Source organism: Gymnoscopelus microlampas, assembly GCF_963454915.1.
Source record: "Gymnoscopelus microlampas genome assembly, chromosome: 4".
Classification (NCBI taxonomy): Eukaryota; Metazoa; Chordata; class Actinopteri; order Myctophiformes; family Myctophidae; genus Gymnoscopelus; species Gymnoscopelus microlampas.
In genome coordinates, this window is record NC_139941.1 from 18,610,624 (window position 1) to 18,629,734 (window position 19,111).

Sequence of the window (19,111 nt, forward strand, 5' to 3'; positions counted from 1 at the left end):
CAACCACATCAATCTCCTACATAGCATAAATCACACTCATCACACAGACCAACAATCCACCACATGCCATATGGCCTGCCCTCACAAACCCCCATCCCACAAACATCCAGCCAATGCCAACTCTCCGTTCACCATGACATCTATGTCATTCATTCTTGTTTCAGTTTCTGTTGTTGGTTCTCATCATGGCTGCCAGTTCCCACCTGATGTCATGTGGGAGATCCGACTGTTCCAGACCATACTGAATAACTGCTAGCTTGCATAACATCTTCAGACTAGGACTAAGGTCTAAGATGTTCAGCTCAGTGGTCGTGTCTACTCCAAAGATGATGCTATGATCTCCCACCATGCAACACCACCTGTATGACATCCCACATGGGCCATTCCCCTTGACCTCAACCGTTTTCCAGGAGAAAGTCTCTGGATTGAACTTCCACAGATTTTTGAATTTAATGTTTTGGTAAAATCTGCTGCCGCCAACTATGTACAGCTCTCCATTGTAGGCAAAGGCTGAATGATACACGCGCCCTTCTGGAGAAAGCTGTGCAGAAGGCGTGCTCAGCCAACAGCTGGTCTCCATGTCAAACACTTTGATGCAGCCATAGTAGTTCGAATTCGAAATGCATTGGTTCTGGTAGTAGGCCGAAAATACAAACATATTTGTCCCGATGATTGTGGCAGAGTGTGCTGAAGGAGGTGCTGGCCTGCCTCTGGTGTTAATTAAAGTCCAGACCATTGTGGTGGTGTCCAACTTGTAGATGTCATTATTAGTGCATCCCGTCACATGATTGTATCCTAGATACGAGATATACATATCCTTCCCCAAGACACAGGCTGAGTGCCGCTGCTTCACCACGTGCACAGTCCCAGAAACATTAGGCTTGAACCATCTGTGGGTGCTGACATCAAATGCAAAAAGCTCGTTGCTTGGCGTCATCGTGCCGTACCTACATCCCCCCCAGATGTAGACGATATGTTCTATCAACACAGCTGTGTGGCTGTCCCGCTCGTGGGGAACCTCAGAAGGATGTTTTCCTCCTCTAGCTGTCACTGGGGGCAACTGAATCCATCGTAAAGACACTGCGTTGAAGATATCCACAGCCATCTGATCAGTGCAGTGCTTGCGTCGTCCAAAGGCGTACACCTTTTGGCCAACAACCACAGCAGCAAGATTACTGAGGTGGGCGGAAGAATCTTGTTTTCCTTTCTGATGCACGGCCCAGCGTAACATTTCCTAACACCAGCACCACTGAGGAAAAGAGGGAGTAGGCCTAGTTGAGTTCACTGTTAAATATTTGTCCTACTGCACCTGCCAGCCAGTTGTCCTGGTACTCTGTATAGGGTCAAGATGATCTTCGATTGTCGCTGAGTACACTGGGTTGTCTGGTGAGCTGATCCTGCTTGGGTCGATGTTGGTTACTCTGGAAGGGTTAAGACTGGGCTAGTGCCGATGAGGAGAGTGGTTTCAACCCTGACATTCAGCGTGTTTTATAAGGCCAGGGGTGGCTCCTGACATCACGGCGGTGATGTCAGGTGGTGTCAGGCATACCCATATATGGAGCTGGCTGTGTCCGTCATGCCCAAACCGGGGACTATGATGTCAGTCCTGGATGTTTCCGGTTATCTCCATATATGGAGTTTCTAGAAGGAGTGTACTGATGTCAGACCGGGGACTATGATGTCAGTCCTGGATGTTTCCAGTTATCTCCATTTCTAGCGATTCTATACTGTCAGACTTTGTCTCCATTTATGGGGATAGGCGATTATGGATATTAGTATGGCCAGTAATAACTCCAGGGTGTTGGATCAGAACACAATTTTAAGCTGATCGCCTTGCCACGTGCGTCATCACTATGATGTCACTATGATGTCAGCAATGCCCAATTATATGCCCAATATATCACATTGGCCTCCAGATGATCACATTATCATGCGACTTCTGCAGACCGGTCTGGCCACAAGCGCTCAGGGCCCTGTGATTGACAGACGCTGATTGGCTCTTCCACTTTTTGATTTCTGCGAAATGCCCACACAGCACTTGGGGCAAGGGCGTATCGTCATAGAGGCCAATGGGGCCATGGCCCGGTCTGGAAAACTCTGCTCCCCCACTGCCCCCAGGGGGAAAAAAACAAAAAATCTACATAACAACATTAGCACGCCTTTGTTTTCAAATCGGGCTTATTTGCATTCGGCCGGATAGTTAATGGGTGGCCATTAAAAAACGGTTTCCCCGTCAAACCGGTTCTCTTGCCAGGTAAACAGTTGTTTTTTTAGTTTTATTGTGTTTTATTCACGTCTCTCTCTTGCATTAACGCTGATGGTAATTCTCAATAGACTGTCACTTATCAGCCGTCGTTGCGCGAGCCCCCCCCCCGCGAGGGGGCGGGGGCGGGCGGTTTAAGAATCTGGCCCGGTCCACGTTAGAACCCACCATACGCTAGTGACTTGGGGCCAGACCGGTCTGCAGAAGACACATGCTAATGTGAATTCATACGACCGAGATGGTTTACCAGGCTAGCAAATTGTGAGTTCTTTAGATTTATCTAAAGAAGAAGATTTCAATACTAATCTGTTATAAATTGTAACATTGCAAATTACGAACAACTACGCCAGAACTACCTTTCTACACAATCCATACCCTAGGACAAGATGAGGAGGACCGAAGGTCAGACAGGATGACACATTTAGTTTGACTCGGTTCCACTGAAAAATATAATGTTTGCCTTTTTCTTATATTATTTGTCAATTTGGCCAATGTTTGACCCGTTTTTATAGTATAGCTTGTTGATTACCTTTGACGCAGTAATGGTCTTATTTTTTATTATTTATTTTAGAGGTATTAAAAATATCTTGGGTGCCAGAATTTCGCGGATACAAAATGAGTCGTTTTCCCCAGCGTAAAAAGTTTCGGAGTTATAGGGGTTTTAGAGAAGGAAATAGAACGGAAGCGGATGGGGAGCCATGTTTTTGACACGGTGACCCCTCTGTCCCTTCCTTCTCAGAATCGCTGAGTACCCAGGGGGCAAAACCCCCTTTTTTTTACTGCGGTCACGCTGGCCGCTCTTCAGAGAGAGTCAGTCGCGCTAGCCGCGCGTCAAAAATGATTGCGCAGCTACTGGCTTTTTACGGTTAGGCGGACTGATGGTGCGTTCAATGAAATCGTAAATCCCAGTTACTTCAATATATACATGTAAAAATTTAATAAAACCAACTAAAAACATTGTTTGTGTCTAATGTTCTCGTCTGTGATTATTACCGAAATGTTTTACTGCACAAATTATTAATAATAAAATATTGTAATATTACAAAATCCCATACAGTTTAATGTAATTCTTTGGAAAATCATAAAAAAAATCTAAAAACAGAGTTATCACCCAGCAACTAAATGTTATTGTGCCCATGTGTGTCCGTTACAATATGTGATTATTACCAATATATTTTACTGTACCGATTATTAATAATAAAATATTGAAATATTACAGAATCCCATCCATTTCAATGTAATTTTTCAGAAAATCAGTCAAAAAACATAGTTATCACCCAACAACTAAATATTAATGTGTCCCATGGTCTCTTGTACAACTGTGATGATTATCAATATGTTTTACAGCAGCAATTATTAAGAATAAATTATTGAAATATTACAGAATCCCATCCATTTCAATGTAATCTTTAGAAAAATCATAAAAAATCCAAAAAACATAGTTATCGCCCAACAACTATATATTAATGTGCCCCATGGTCTCCTGTGCACCTGTGATGATTATCAATATGTTTTACAGCAGCAATTATTAATAATAAATTATTGAAATATTACAGAATCCCATCCATTTCAATGTAATCTTTAGAAAAATCATAAGAAATCCAAAAAACATAGTTATCGCCCAACAACTATATATTAATGTGCCCCATGGTCTCTTGTGCACCTGTGATGATTACCAATATGTTTTACAGCAGCATTTATTAATAATAAATTATTGAAATATTATAGAATCCCATGCATTTCAATGAGCCACTTAAGAAGTTTTTTAAGAGATTTTGGCATTCACAAATGTTTTCTTAGCTGTGATTTGTTCTTAAGTTAAGAAGAAATCTACGCATACTAGAGAGCACTCTTAGGGTGGCCTTTGAGTTCTTAAGTGTGATATGTTTGTGCAAAAATAATTAATTCTCGAAGTTTCTTCAATTCTACAGTTGTATAATATAGGATTTAAATTACAATAATATTTTTATCATATCTTTAGAGCAAAGGTTCTCAAAGGTGTGGTCTGGGGACCCCCAGGGGTCCTTGAAGCTGTTCCAGGGGGTCCACAGCAAACGAGGAACAGTTTAATCACTTTAACCCTATTTTATACTTTGTTTGAAAATAGCTGATCTACAAGCTCACAACGCGTCCCATTACTGGCAATTTTGAACTTGTAGATCGGCTATTTTCGAAACATTTTGATAAATCTTGAAAACATTTCCCTAGCAGAAAATATTTTCAGGTGGGGGTCTGCAGCCAAATGCATCTAACCCAAACAGACCCGGTTGAGTTGAAGCCCAAGCCCCATACCCACCCCATAACCCCCCACCCAACCCACCCTCATCGCCCCCCCATACCCCCACCCCCATATCCCGACATTCGCCACACCCCCATTTTCAAGTCCCCTTCCTACCTGGAGTATGGTGTTCCACCATCTTTAGGCTTTAGTTTAGGTATTCTTTACTTCATTCTCTCAACTTTATTTCTCTGTGTGATTTCCTGTGATTTCTGTGTGCAGCAATCACACACAGGTGTGACTGCAGGCAGAGCCTAAGAACATTTCATGAATCTGACTCGACTTCTCTTAGGAATTCACTTAGGAAGAAATTTAAGAAGACAACTTACGAATTCATTGCTGAATGAGGCCCAATGTCTGGAGAGGGCACTTTTACAGATGGGTAAAAGGGCAGGGGCTCAAGCCCCCTTTGATGTCTATGTGTGCACGTGCCTGTGAGGCTGCATGTGTTCATTAGATTATTCATCCCAGTCACCATCTGTGGGGTTTCCTTCCTCCATGGAAACACAACACCTTATCTGACATTAATGTAACATACTGTTATAGCCTGGCTGGGTTGATTCAATCACTGTATTACTGATGTTAAGCACTATGGGTTGCCCGATCTTTAAAGTAAAAGTACTAAAATGTTTGAAAATAGCAGATCTACAAAACAGTTTGTAGATCGGCTATTTTCAAATAGCCTAGGTATAAAGTAGGGCTAAAGTGGTTAATATATGTTTTATAATGTAATAATTTATATCTGCAAAGTAACTAGTAACTCAAGTTTTCAAATAATTGTAGTGGAGTAAAAATACAATATTTGCCTCTGAGATGTAGTGGAGTAGAAGTAAAAGTATAGACTCCAGTAAAGTAAAAGTACCTCAAAATTGTACTTAGGTACAGTACTTGAGTAAATGTAATTGGTTACTTTACACTTATAAGGCCAGATGAGGTCACAGTGACGACAATACACGTCACGGCCTGCGGGCTATTTAAGAGACACGAATGAACCATAGAGCTCTGTGTTTGTTGAGAACGGGAAGTGAGCGATTTCTAACCTTATCTACTGAGCTTTAGAGCCGAGAACTAATACTTTCAGAGGCAATACATCCTGAATATATCCTGAATATATCCGCATATCGCCTGCCTGCCGACACAGGACAGGGCAGCTGGCAGACCAGACCAGCCGCGATGCAAAGGTTTAAACAGATACTTAGTGTTAGTCTTACGTTAGTGTTGTTATTGTTGTTAGTGGTGTTGCTGGTGTTTGCAGGGCAGGCCACACCCCCCCCCCCCCCTCCACCCGCTGCACCACCAGACAAAACAACACGATGTCCCGACGTTTCTCCCCTCTTGATTGGCGCCCTGAATGTGAATGTCAGCACCAAAGTGAGTCTAGAGCAAACTCTGAAGGAGAACCCTAACGTTGAGGCCGGTGGTCGCTATGGACCAAAAGAGTGTGTGTCCTCCCAGAAGGTGGCCGTGATCATTCCCTTCAGACACAGAGAAGAGCACCTCACATTTTGGCTCCACTACCTTCACCCCATACTGCAACGACAGCAGCTGGACTATACAGTGTATGTCGTCCAACAGCATGGCGAAGAGACGTTTAATAGGGCTAAGCTGTTGAACATTGGTTTCGCTGAGGCCCTGAAGGATCGTGACTACAATTGCTTTGTGTTCAGCGACGTGGACCTGATTCCAATGAACGACCGGAACTTATATGGTTGCTTCAGCCAGCCCAGACACCTGGCTTCCGCCGTTGAGAAGTTCGACTTCCAGTTACCATATCCCACTGCCTTTGGAGGCGTAACATCGATGAGTATAGAGCAGTTTTTGAAAATCAATGGTTTCCCAAACAACTATTGGGGATGGGGCGGCGAGGATGATGACGCTTATAATAGGGTTATGCTTGTTGGTATGTCCGTGTCACGTCCCAATGGAGAGGTGGCCAAGATGAAGAACATCCCTCATGCGAAAGACAAAGGCAATCCAGAAAACGCAGAGAGATTTGACCAAATCGCTCACACCAAACGGACCTGGACAACAGACGGGATCAACTCTCTGTCCTACAAGGTGGTGAGGACAACGAGAGGACCGCTGTACACCAACGTCACCGTGGACATCGGCAAGGGGCCGGTCATACAATGACACTAAGGGACAGGGGCGCCGATTTGTGTCCGCGCTCTTGGGTGCGCAGCGTGCGTGCATGCGCGGCCGGTCCGCGTGCGCGCGGTTAATTTGGTACCAAAATATGTGCTTCACTTCATGAAGTGAATATGTGTGTTTTTCTTTTTTTGTGATGAGTTTGTGACTGCGGTCACGCTGGCCGCTCTTCAGAGAGAGTCAGTCGCGCTAGCCGCGCGTCAAAAATGATTGCGCAGCTACTGGCTTTTTACGGTTAGGCGGACTGATGGTGCGTTCAATGAAATCGTAAATCCCAGTTACTTCAATATATACATGTAAAAATGTAATAAAACCAACTAAAAACATTGTTTGTGTCTAATGTTCTCGTCTGTGATTATTACCGAAATGTTTTACTGCACAAATTATTAATAATAAAATATTGTAATATTACAAAATCCCATACAGTTTAATGTAATTCTTTGGAAAATCATAAAAAAAATCTAAAAACAGAGTTATCACCCAGCAACTAAATGTTATTGTGCCCATGTGTGTCCGTTACAATATGTGATTATTACCAATATATTTTACTGTACCGATTATTAATAATAAAATATTGAAATATTACAGAATCCCATCCATTTCAATGTAATTTTTCAGAAAATCAGTCAAAAAACATAGTTATCACCCAACAACTAAATATTAATGTGTCCCATGGTCTCTTGTACAACTGTGATGATTATCAATATGTTTTACAGCAGCAATTATTAAGAATAAATTATTGAAATATTACAGAATCCCATCCATTTCAATGTAATCTTTAGAAAAATCATAAAAAATCCAAAAAACATAGTTATCGCCCAACAACTATATATTAATGTGCCCCATGGTCTCCTGTGCACCTGTGATGATTATCAATATGTTTTACAGCAGCAATTATTAATAATAAATTATTGAAATATTACAGAATCCCATCCATTTCAATGTAATCTTTAGAAAAATCATAAGAAATCCAAAAAACATAGTTATCGCCCAACAACTATATATTAATGTGCCCCATGGTCTCTTGTGCACCTGTGATGATTACCAATATGTTTTACAGCAGCATTTATTAATAATAAATTATTGAAATATTATAGAATCCCATGCATTTCAATGTAATCTTTAAAAAAATCATAAAAAATCCAAAAAACATAGTTATCACCCAACAACTATATATTAATGTGCCCCATGGTCTCTTGTGCACCTGTGATGATTACCAATATGTTTTACAGCAGCATTTATTAATAATAAATTATTGAAATATTACAGAATCCCATCCATTTCAATGTAATCTTTAGAAAAATCATAAGAAATCCAAAAAACATAGTTATCGCCCAACAGCTATATATTAATGTGCCCCATGGTCTCTTGTACACCTGTGATGATTACCAATATGTTTTACAGCAGCAATTATTAATAATAAATTATTGAAATATTATAGAATCCCATGCATTTCAAGGTAATCTTTAAAAAAATCATAAAAAATCCAAAAAACATAGTTATCACCCAACAACTATATATTAATGTGCCCCATGGTCTCTTGTGCACCTGTGATGATTACTTATATGTTTTACAGCAGCATTTATTAATGATAAATTATTGAAATATTACAGAATCCCATCCTATTCAATGTAATCTTTAGAAAAATCATAAAAAAATCCCAAAAACATAGTTATCGCCCAACAACTATATATTAATGTGCCCCATGGTCTCTTGTGCACCTGTGATGATTACTAATATGTTTTACAGCAGCATTTATTAATAATAAATTATTGAAATATTACAGAATCCCATCCTATTCAATGTAATCTTTAAAAAAATCATAACAAATCCAAAAAACATAGTTATTGCCCAACAACTATATATTAATGTGCCCCATGGTCTCTTGTACACCTGTGATGATTACCAATATGTTTTACAGCAGCAATTATTAATAATAAATTATTGAAATATTATAGAATCCCATGCATTTCAATGTAATCTTTAAAAAAATCATAAAAAATCCCCAAAACATAGTTATCACCCAACAACTATATATTAATGTGCCCCATGGTCTCTTGTACACCTGTGATGATTACCAATATGTTTTACAGCAGCATTTATTAATAATAAATTATTGAAATATTAAAAAAACCCATCCATTTCAATATAATCTTTAGAAAAATCATAAGAAATCCAAAAAACATAGTTATCACCCAACAACTAGATATTAATGTGCCCCATGGTCTCTTGTAAAGCTGTGATGATTATCAATATATTTTACAGCAGCAATTATTAATAATACATTTATTGAAATATTATAGAATCCCATGCATTTCAATGTAATCTTTAAAAAAAATCCCAAAAAGTCCAAAAAACATAGTTATCACCCAACAACTATATGTTAATGTGCCCCATGGTCTCTTGTGCACCTGTGATGATTACCAATATGTTTTACAGCAGCATTTATTAATAATAAATTATTGAAATAATAGAATCCCATCCATTTCAATGTAATCTTTAGAAAAATCATAAGAAATCCAAAAAACATAGTTATCGCCCAACAACTATATATTAATGTGCCCCATGGTCTCTTGTACACCTGTGATGATTATCAATATGTTTTACAGCAGCATTTATTAATAATAAATTATTGAAATAATAGAATCCCATCCATTTCAATGTAATCTTTAGAAAAATCATAAGAAATCCAAAAAACATAGTTATCGCCCAACAACTATATATTAATGTGCCCCATGGTCTCTTTTACACCTGTGATGATTATCAATATGTTTTACAGCAGCATTTATTAATAATAAATTATTGAAATATTACAGAATCCCATCCAATTCAATGTAATCTTTAGAAAAATCATAAAAAATCCCCAAAACATAGTTATCACCCAACAACTATGTATTAATGTGCCCCATGGTCTCTTTTACACCTGTGATGATTACCAATATGTTTTACAGCAGCATTTATTAATAATAAATTATTGAAATATTAAAGAATCCCATCCTTTTCAATATAATCTTTAGAAAAATCATAAGAAATCCAAAAAACATAGTTATCACCCAACAACTAGATATTAATGTGCCCCATGGTCTCTTGTAAAGCTGTGATGATTATCAATATGTTTTACAGCAGCAATTATTAATAATACATTTATTGAAATATTATAGAATCCCATGCATTTCAATGTAATCTTTAAAAAAAATCCCAAAAAGTCCAAAAAACATAGTTATCACCCAACAACTATATGTTAATGTGCCCCATGGTCTCTTGTGCACCTGTGATGATTACCAATATGTTTTACAGCAGCATTTATTAATAATAAATTATTGAAATAATAGAATCCCATCCATTTCAATGTAATCTTTAGAAAAATCATAAGAAATCCAAAAAACATAGTTATCGCCCAACAGCTATATATTAATGTGCCCCATGGTCTCTTGTGCACCTGTGATGATTACCAATATGTTTTACAGCAGCATTTATTAATAATAAATCATTGAAATATTACAGAATCACATCCTATTCAATGTAATCTTTAGAAAAATCATAAAAAATGCCAAAAACATAGTTATCGCCCAACAACTATATATTAATGTGCCCCATGGTCTCTTGTGCACCTGTGATGATTACCAATATGTTTTACAGCAGCATTTATTAATAATAAATTATTGAAATATTACAGAATCCCATCCAATTCAAAGTAATCTTTAGAAAAATCATAAAAAAAATCCCCAAAACATAGTTATCACCCAACAACTATGTATTAATGTGCCCCATGGTCTCTTTTACACCTGTGATAATTATCAATATGTTTTACAGCAGCATTTATTAATAATAAATTATTGAAATATTACAGAATCACATCCTATTCAATGTAATCTTTAGAAAAATCATAAAAAATGCCAAAAACATAGTTATCGCCCAACAACTATATATTAATGTGCCCCATGGTCTCTTGTGCACCTGTGATGATTACCAATATGTTTTACAGCAGCATTTATTAATAATAAATTATTGAAATATTACAGAATCCCATCCACTTCAATGTAATCTTTAGAAAAATCATAAGAAATCCAAAAAACATAGTTATCGCCCAACAACTATATATTAATGTTCCCCCGGTCTCTTGTACACCTGTGATGATTATCAATATGTTTTACAGCAGCATTTATTACTAAAAAAATATTGAAATATTACAGAATCCCAAGCGTAACTGCCTACTATGGGATATCATCGGAAACCGGTAGTGGTATAAATACCATTGCGTCACATGAGCTCTTCTTCCACTCTGCCAACGCGAAGCACACGGAGCCAACGAAGCATAACTAAGGGGAAACTGACAAAATCCAACAATACCCATGTGACAACACGTGACAATATGTTGAAAGGGTGTGCTTTGATTGGCTAGCGAGACGCATGATGAAATAGAGTCCTATAAATAGGTGTGTCACTTCAAAAGATCATTTATATTTTTTGAAGTGAGGTAAGACAGGATTAATCATGAACAGTACTGGCGGAGACCTGTGCTCCGAGGAGCACATTTTCTAGTTTTACTTTCTTTTCCTGTCCTCTCCGTTTTCATTGCCACAAGGCACCGCGACTGAGCTAAGGCTAACGCTAAAGCTAAAGCTAATGGCTAGGCTAGCAGCCTAGCCTTTTTTTCGCCTCGTGTCTCGACGGAAGAGGGAAAAGATGGAGGCACCTCGTCACTGCGCGTTCCGAGGATGCGGTTTCCTGGTCGCTGCGGACGACGACCACTGCCTTTGCATCTCCTGCCTTGGCCCGAGCCATGGCTGGCTTGCTTGCGAGCGGGGCCAGGACAAAGGCGGCTGCGGGCCATGCGGGATGTTCTCCGAGGCCCAGCTAGACCGGCGCCTGCAAAGGGCCATGGACCTAGCGGCCTCGACAAGCGGCGGTGCTAGCCCCGAAGCTCCCCAATCAAAGGCACCGAGGAAGCTAGCACTAGCCCAGGGGCCTTGGGCCCTCCGCTCCACTCGGCCCCACGCGCCAGTGGAGCCATCAGCAAGGTCCGGGATGAGCAGGCCTCTAGGGCCGCTCCCTCATCCCCTGACCGAGAGGTCGCTGCCGAGGCTGTCGGGCCTCCCAGCCTTCTCCCCCACCACCTCCATCGCCGCATGGGGAGACACTGCCACGGAATGCAGCGACTCGGACGGCGAGGACGAGGAATTCATCGTGGTGGTGGACGAGGAGGAGGATATAGGCCCAACATCCTACCAGCAGTCTCAGAAGGTACCGTTGTCCAGCCCGGACCGTCCTGAGCCTGCATCGGAGCCTGCTCCGGACCCAGCGGTGGCTCCTGCGGTTGCCAGCCAGGCGTCGGAACCGCTGGAGCCCGTGTCCGCAGTGCTCAAGTGCTCAGTGCTTGAGCAGCCGATGGAGCAGGTGAAGACGTCCATCGGGGTCCCCATCGCGGGGACCGACCACACCAGGAGGTCCAAGACCACGACGCACGCCACACTCTACAAGGCCTCGGCAACGGCAGCCAAGGTACTAACATGGAGTCGCTTTTCCAGGGTTCCGCCGCGGCGAAGCTTGCGGAGATGCAAGCCCGGCCCCTGGAGGACACGGCATCAGCGGCTCAGGTACACGAAACTTTCATTGCAGACGCAGTGGAGCTAGCGAGGCTGGTCCAGCTCGCAATACTCTGCTCCTCTACCGCCCTGATGTGGATGGGCCGAACCATGCCTCTCACAGCCGACTTAGAGAGACTACAGTGGCTCGAGCTCGCCTCTGGTTGCAAGGCCATCTTGACCTCGGGTCTGAAAAGCCTCCCGCTCAAACCGGACAACCTCTTCGACACCGCTGCCGACTGGATCATCAAGACCAAGGCGGCGGAGAAGCAGCTCAAGGACACAACCACAGGCCTCCTCTCAACCCCCGCAACCCCCGCTGTGGCCAGGCCTAAACAGCAAGGCCTGGGGGCGGCAGACGCACCTCTGGACGTCAGCGTGGTGCATCCAGGGCGTCCTCCACCAGAGCTAGTTCCTGGGAGCGACCCGATAGCTCTCTTGGTTTCCAGGACGTAAGGCGTAAGGACGACAAGAAAGCTCCCCAACCCCCCCCTCACCTCGGCCCCGATGCAAGGACAGTGGGCCCCGGCGCGGGGGTTGGGAGGGTAAATGACATTAATTTCCCGGTTCTACTGGGTGAGCACCAGCTGATTTTCCCGTCACGGCCCCTCGGTCGGCGTCATGCGGGGCCAGCTTCCGAAACGCCCCCGACAGAACGGGGCGACATCCCAAACACTGTAGGGCATAGATATTCAACTGGCGGCCCGCGGGCCACGTGCGGCCCGCGAGGAGCTTCCTTGTGGCCCCTGGCCATATTAAAAAAAAAAAAAAAAAAAATAAAAAATAATAATAATAATAATTTTCATAATTATTATTTATTTTAACTTTGATTTATGTTATCAAAGTTAAAACAGTACAAATTATTTATCCTTCATTAGTTCTTGAAAGGCCATCTTTCATTGGAACTTAACTTAGACCCTTAAATAGAACCGAATTAGACCGAATTAGACCCGAAAAAAGGTTGATTTATATTGGTCAAATAGAACCGAATTAGACCCGAATTAGACCGAATTAGACCCGAATTAGACCCGAAAAATTTCGCGCGCGTACGCGCGCAAATTGTGTGCACATTTGCGCTGTGTGGCCCCCGACTCCAAGTTATTTTACAGTTGTGGCCCCCTGCCTAATCTAGTTGAATACCCCTGCTGTAGGGACAGATCCTGTGCATGCTGTAATCATTGTGAATCAAATACAGGTAGTGAAACCTTTAATTTTGAATCAAATGTCTCTAATATGCTATGTGAAAGGGGGGTTCTGTGTAAACAAAACTTTGTTTCCAACTGCGACACAGCAGTTGCTTCTTCCGTCCGGCAGAGGGCGGCAAAACACCTCTGCAGGACGGAGGAGCCACAAAATGGCCGCCTCCCAACACCTCGCCAAAATGGCGGAGGTGAGGCGGAAGTTTACGTCTCACAGAACCCCGGTGTTACACCGGCGAATGTCCCCAGGGGGAGCAATACTTTCGCTCCGGGTACACACACCTCACAAGAGGTCCGTTCCTATCGACCTCACGAACATGGCGGACGAAGTTCAACGGAAATCGCCTCGACGGGCCCCGGTGTCGCTCCATCAACACTCCCCTGGTCGGAGAGGTGTTCGGATCCGGGTAAGTACTACACCGGGGCAAGGGTCCGAGACTACGTCTGGAGAGCCGACAGCGTCTCGTATCCCCATGGGAACGGGCGCGTGCTCTGTGACGAGACCGACATTAGCCCAGCTAGCGCTACCGAGCAATGCTACAGGGCGGATGTCTACGGTGTGTGGGATTCCCCGTCTACGTCACGGGCTTTCCCCACCGTCGATCGGTCAGAGCCCGACGGGGCAGATGATTTCAGCAGCCCCCACCATCCCCACGAACCCTCTCGCTCGATGCTTTTCCGAATGGAAAGCATGCAAACCGAATCCTTGAGTGCTGCGTACCATGTTAACAGGATACAGGTTGCAATTTTCGAGCAAACCTCCACTATCGGGCAAGATAGTGTTCTCCCACGTGTCGGGCCAAGTGGCCATAACGCTGAGGGAAGAGGTTTCAGCTCTCCTGAGCAAGGGCACAATCAGTGATTTATCTCCGGATCAGAACCGACTGGGTTATTATTCAGAGCTTTTCCTGGTGAAAAGAAGGGGGGGGGGGGGGGGGGCTATTCTGAACCTGAAGGGTTTGAACAGAATTCTGCAGGTTTTTCAATTAAACTTTGTATGCTCACAACAGCGACGCTGTTGAAGACCATACGAAAAAGCGATTGGTGGACGGGTATAGATATCAAGGATACCTATCTTTACGTCCCAATCTAACCGCCGCACTGCAAAGTCCCTGCGCTTCGGTTACGAAGGCGAGACGTGCAAGCATGCGGTACTCCCGTCCGGCATGTCACTAAGCCACAGGGTTTTTTCGTGACTGTGCACGGAGGCGGCGATAGCCCCGCTGCGGCAGCAGGGTCTGCGTCTGGCGACATATGTAGACAACTGGCTGCTGGCAGCGGACTCCAGGGTGGAGGTGGCACGGCACACGGAGGTGGCCATTACGCACCTGCAGTCCCTGGGCTTCACAATCGACGCTCAGGAGTGCGCTCTGATTCTTCCCAGCTAGCCACCTTCGTGGGAATTTTGGATTCCACCACGATGGTTGCGCGCCTGTCTCAGGACAGGACGGCGAGCTCTTTCACATGTGTGCGCTCCCTGCGCCTGGGGCGCCGGGTCACGTGCAGGACATGCATGCAAGCCGCGGGTCTCATGGCTTCGGCCATACGCCTGACCCGGTTGGGCAGATTCCACGAGAGACCTTTCCAGCAATGGATGCGGTCTCTGAGGATACCGCAGACCATGGGCTCACGGAAAGTGGTAGTGACATCACAGTTTGTGTCGTCACTCGAACCATGAACACACACGGCCTTCCTATCCAGAGGGGTCAGGATACGGGTAGGCACAGTAGTGTCCTGGAAGGTGATTACCATGGACGCCAGCTTCTCAGGTTAGGATACCTGGAGTTGCTGGGAGTCTTCCTCGCTCTCGAGGGTTTCAAGAGCCACATCGTGGGGTTCCATGTCCTGGTCAGAACGGAAAATGTCACAACGATGTGTTCTGCCTACAAACAAGGAGGCTTAGGGTCTCTTGTTTTGGTCAGATTAGCGCGCATGCTTACGCCTTGGAGCGTACAACATTCGGCTTCACTACGCGCCACTCATGTACCGGGCCTCCTGAGACATGGGTGCAGACCGGTTGTCCAAAACAAGGGCTCCGGTACGGGGACTGGCCACTATGCCCGAGGACGTTGGGCCTGATCTGGGCCCGGTTCGGCCGGGCCCAAATCGGCCTGGTGGCTCCAAGAAGAACGCGGAGTGCTCGCGGTTCTTCTCGATCGATCACCTGGTCCAGTCTTGGGAGTAGACGCCAGTCTTGGGAGTAGACGCACCACGGTCAGATGGGACCTGACCGTGGTGCTGGAAGCACTATGCCGGCCCCCCTTTTGAACCTTTTGAGACTTAGATCTGACGATCGTAAGCCTCAAAACGGTGCTCCTGGTGGCCCTTTTTACGGCATGACGCGTCTGTGACATGCAGGCGCTCTCGGTGAGTGGGGCTGCATGTGGTTTTCGGACGACGGCAGGAGGGTTTTGTTGAAACCCAACTTGGCCTTCGTGTCCCACACCGGCGCAGTTGCGGGGACTGGGGGCTTTTCATCCTCCGCGGTTCTTTTCGGCAAAGGATGAACGGTTACTTTGTCTCTGTCCAGTGAGGGCTCTGAAGCTCTACTGTTAGAGTGCAGCTATGGGCCGTAGGTCGTCTCAGCCTTTCGTCGCCTTTGGCCGAAGTCAGAGGTAGGCGATGGCTAAACCGACCCTGTCCAGATGGATCGTGGAGGCGATTCGGTTGGCGTACGAGAGTAGAGGGGTCCCTATTCCACTGGGACTGAGGGCCCTCTCTGCTCGGAAGGTAGCTGCATCTTGGGCCCTTTACAAAGGGGTGTCGATGCAGGTGATCTGCTCCGCGGCTGACTGGTCGTCTCCCTCGACCTTTGCATCTACTTACAGCCTTGACGTGGCGGCATCTACGATGGCGCGTACAGTCTTGGGTGTGGGAACTGACTCCGGGTAGAAGAGTCTGGACATGCCTTGGGGCATGTCTTTTCTCCCTGTGTGAGTGCAGCAGCCGGGTTCCGACGGGGTCTGCGAGGCGTGCTCTCTCTCTCCCCGTCACGGTTTAATTGGTTGTTTCTAAACCTTTTTGCACCTTTCTTACTGGTGGGGGAGTGTAAACTTGCCTTGGGGCATGTTTCTTCTCCCTGTAAGTGTGCAGTGGCCAGTTTCATGGTAGGGAATGCGAGGGGTGCCCGGGGGCATGCTTCTCTTCCTACCTGGCTGGCCTTCCTTGCCCTCCTGGGACCGGCTAGGCATGGTCCAGGGAGGAGGAGGCCTTGGTTTCTCTGTCACTGGTTGGATAATCTAGGTTTTATCCAGTATTGGTGACAGGGACAGGATTTATGTCCTGCGCGTCCCGACCCGAGGGGTCTGGGGTGCCTGTAGGTCAGGGTCCTGCCGGGGGCAGGTCCTGAGGCCTTCGGCAAGCGTGTGGGTAAGGGTTGTCACAACTGGGGGCTCCCCTGGGGGACGTGTATGTGTCCCATAGTAAGCAATTGCTTAAGCTGGAGCTCATGTGACGCAAACCGGAAACCGGTAGTGGTATAAAAAATACCACTACCGGTTGACCCTTATCCAATAGACATTGGAGTTCCGGGAGTCCTGTTGTTGCTCTGTGCGATCGCCAGGGGGCGATGATATCCCATTGTAAGAAGTTGCTTAAAGCTACGCTATAATAACTATGTTTTGAATCTTTTATGATTTTTTTGAAAAATTACATTGAAATGGATGGGATACTGTACTATTTCAATAATTTATTATTAATAATTGCTACTGTAAAACATATTGGTAATAATCACAGGTGTACAAGAGACCATGGGGCACATTAATATATAGTTGTTGGGTGATAACTATGTTTTTTGGATTTTTTATGATTTTTCTAAAGATTACATTGAAATGGATGGGATTCTGTAATATTTCAATAATTTATTATTAATAAATGCTGCTGTAAAACATATTGGTAATCATCACAAGTGTAAAACAGACCATGGGGCACATTAATATATAGTTGTTGGGCGATAACTATGTTTTTTGGATTTGTTATGATTTTTCTGAAGATTACATTGAAATGGATGGGATTTTGTAATATTTCAATAATTTATTATTAATAATTGCTGCTGTAAAACATATTGATAATCATCAAAGCTTTACAAGAGACCATGGGGCACATTAATATATAGTTGTTGGGTGATAACTATGTTTTTTGGATTTTTTATGATTTTTCTAAAGATTACATTGAAATGGATGGGATTCTGTAATATTTCAATAATTTATTATTAATAATTGCTGCTGTAAAACATATTGATAATCATCAAAGCTTTACAAGAGACCATGGGGCACATTAATATATAGTTGTTGGGTGATAACTATGTTTTTTGGATTTTTTATGATTTTTCTAAAGATTACATTGAAATGGATGGGATTCTGTAATATTTCAATAATTCATTATTAATAATTGCTGCTGTAAAACATATTGATAATCATCACAGGTGTAAAAGAGACCATGGGGCACATTAATATATAGTTGTTGGGCGATAACTATGTTTTTTGGATTTCTTAAGATTTTTCTAAAGATTACATTGAAATGGATGGGATTCTATTATTTCAATAATTTATTATTAATAAATGCTGCTGTAAAACATATTGATAATCATCACAGGTGTAAAAGAGACCATGGGGCACATTAATACATAGTTGTTGGGTGATAACTATGTTTTGGGGATTTTTTTAATGATTTTTCTAAAGATTACATTGAATTGGATGGGATTCTGTAATATTTCAATAATTTATTATTAATAAATGCTGCTGTAAAACATATTGGTAATCATCACAGGTGCACAAGAGACCATGGGGCACATTAATATATAGTTGTTGGGCGATAACTATGTTTTTGGCATTTTTTATGATTTTTCTAAAGATTACATTGAATAGGATGTGATTCTGTAATATTTCAATAATTTATTATTAATAAATGCTGCTGTAAAACATATTGATAATTATCACAGGTGTAAAAGAGACCATGGGGCACATTAATACATAGTTGTTGGGTGATAACTATGTTTTGGGGATTTTTTTTATGATTTTTCTAAAGATTACTTTGAATTGGATGGGATTCTGTAATATTTCAATAATTTATTATTAATAAATGCTGCTGTAAAACATATTGGTAATCATCACAGGTGCACAAGAGACCATGGGGCACATTAATATATAGTTGTTGGGCGATAACTATGTTTTTGGCATTTTTTATGATTTTTCTAAAGATTACATTGAATAGGATGTGATTCTGTAATATTTCAATAATTTATTATTAATAAATGCTGCTGTAAAACATATTGGTAATCATCACAGGTGCACAAGAGACCATGGGGCACATTAATATATAGCTGTTGGGCGATAACTATGTTTTTTGGATTTCTTATGATTTTTCTAAAGATTACATTGAAATGGATGGGATTCTATTATTTCAATAATTTATTATTAATAAATGCTGCTGTAAAACATATTGGTAATCATCACAGGTGCACAAGAGACCATGGGGCACATTAACATATAGTTGTTGGGTGATAACTATGTTTTTTGGACTTTTTGGGATTTTTTTTAAAGATTACATTGAAATGCATGGGATTCTATAATATTTCAATAAATGTATTATTAATAATTGCTGCAGTAAAACATATTGATAATCATCACAGCTTTACAAG

At 42.9% G+C, this 19,111-nt stretch overlaps 1 protein-coding gene across 1 annotated transcript; it reads left to right on the top strand.

Annotated features, from left to right (window-relative positions):
* Positions 1-2,649: 2,649 nt before the first annotated feature.
* Positions 2,650-6,674, top strand: LOC311043991 (beta-1,4-galactosyltransferase 1-like; the record flags this gene model as incomplete). The annotated part of the gene is made up of 2 exons (XM_084055414.1): positions 2,650-2,665; positions 5,797-6,674. 2 exons carry the CDS (start codon positions 2,650-2,652, stop codon positions 6,672-6,674), a joined length of 894 nt encoding a protein of 297 aa, XP_083911540.1.
* Positions 6,675-19,111: the final 12,437 nt, after the last annotated feature.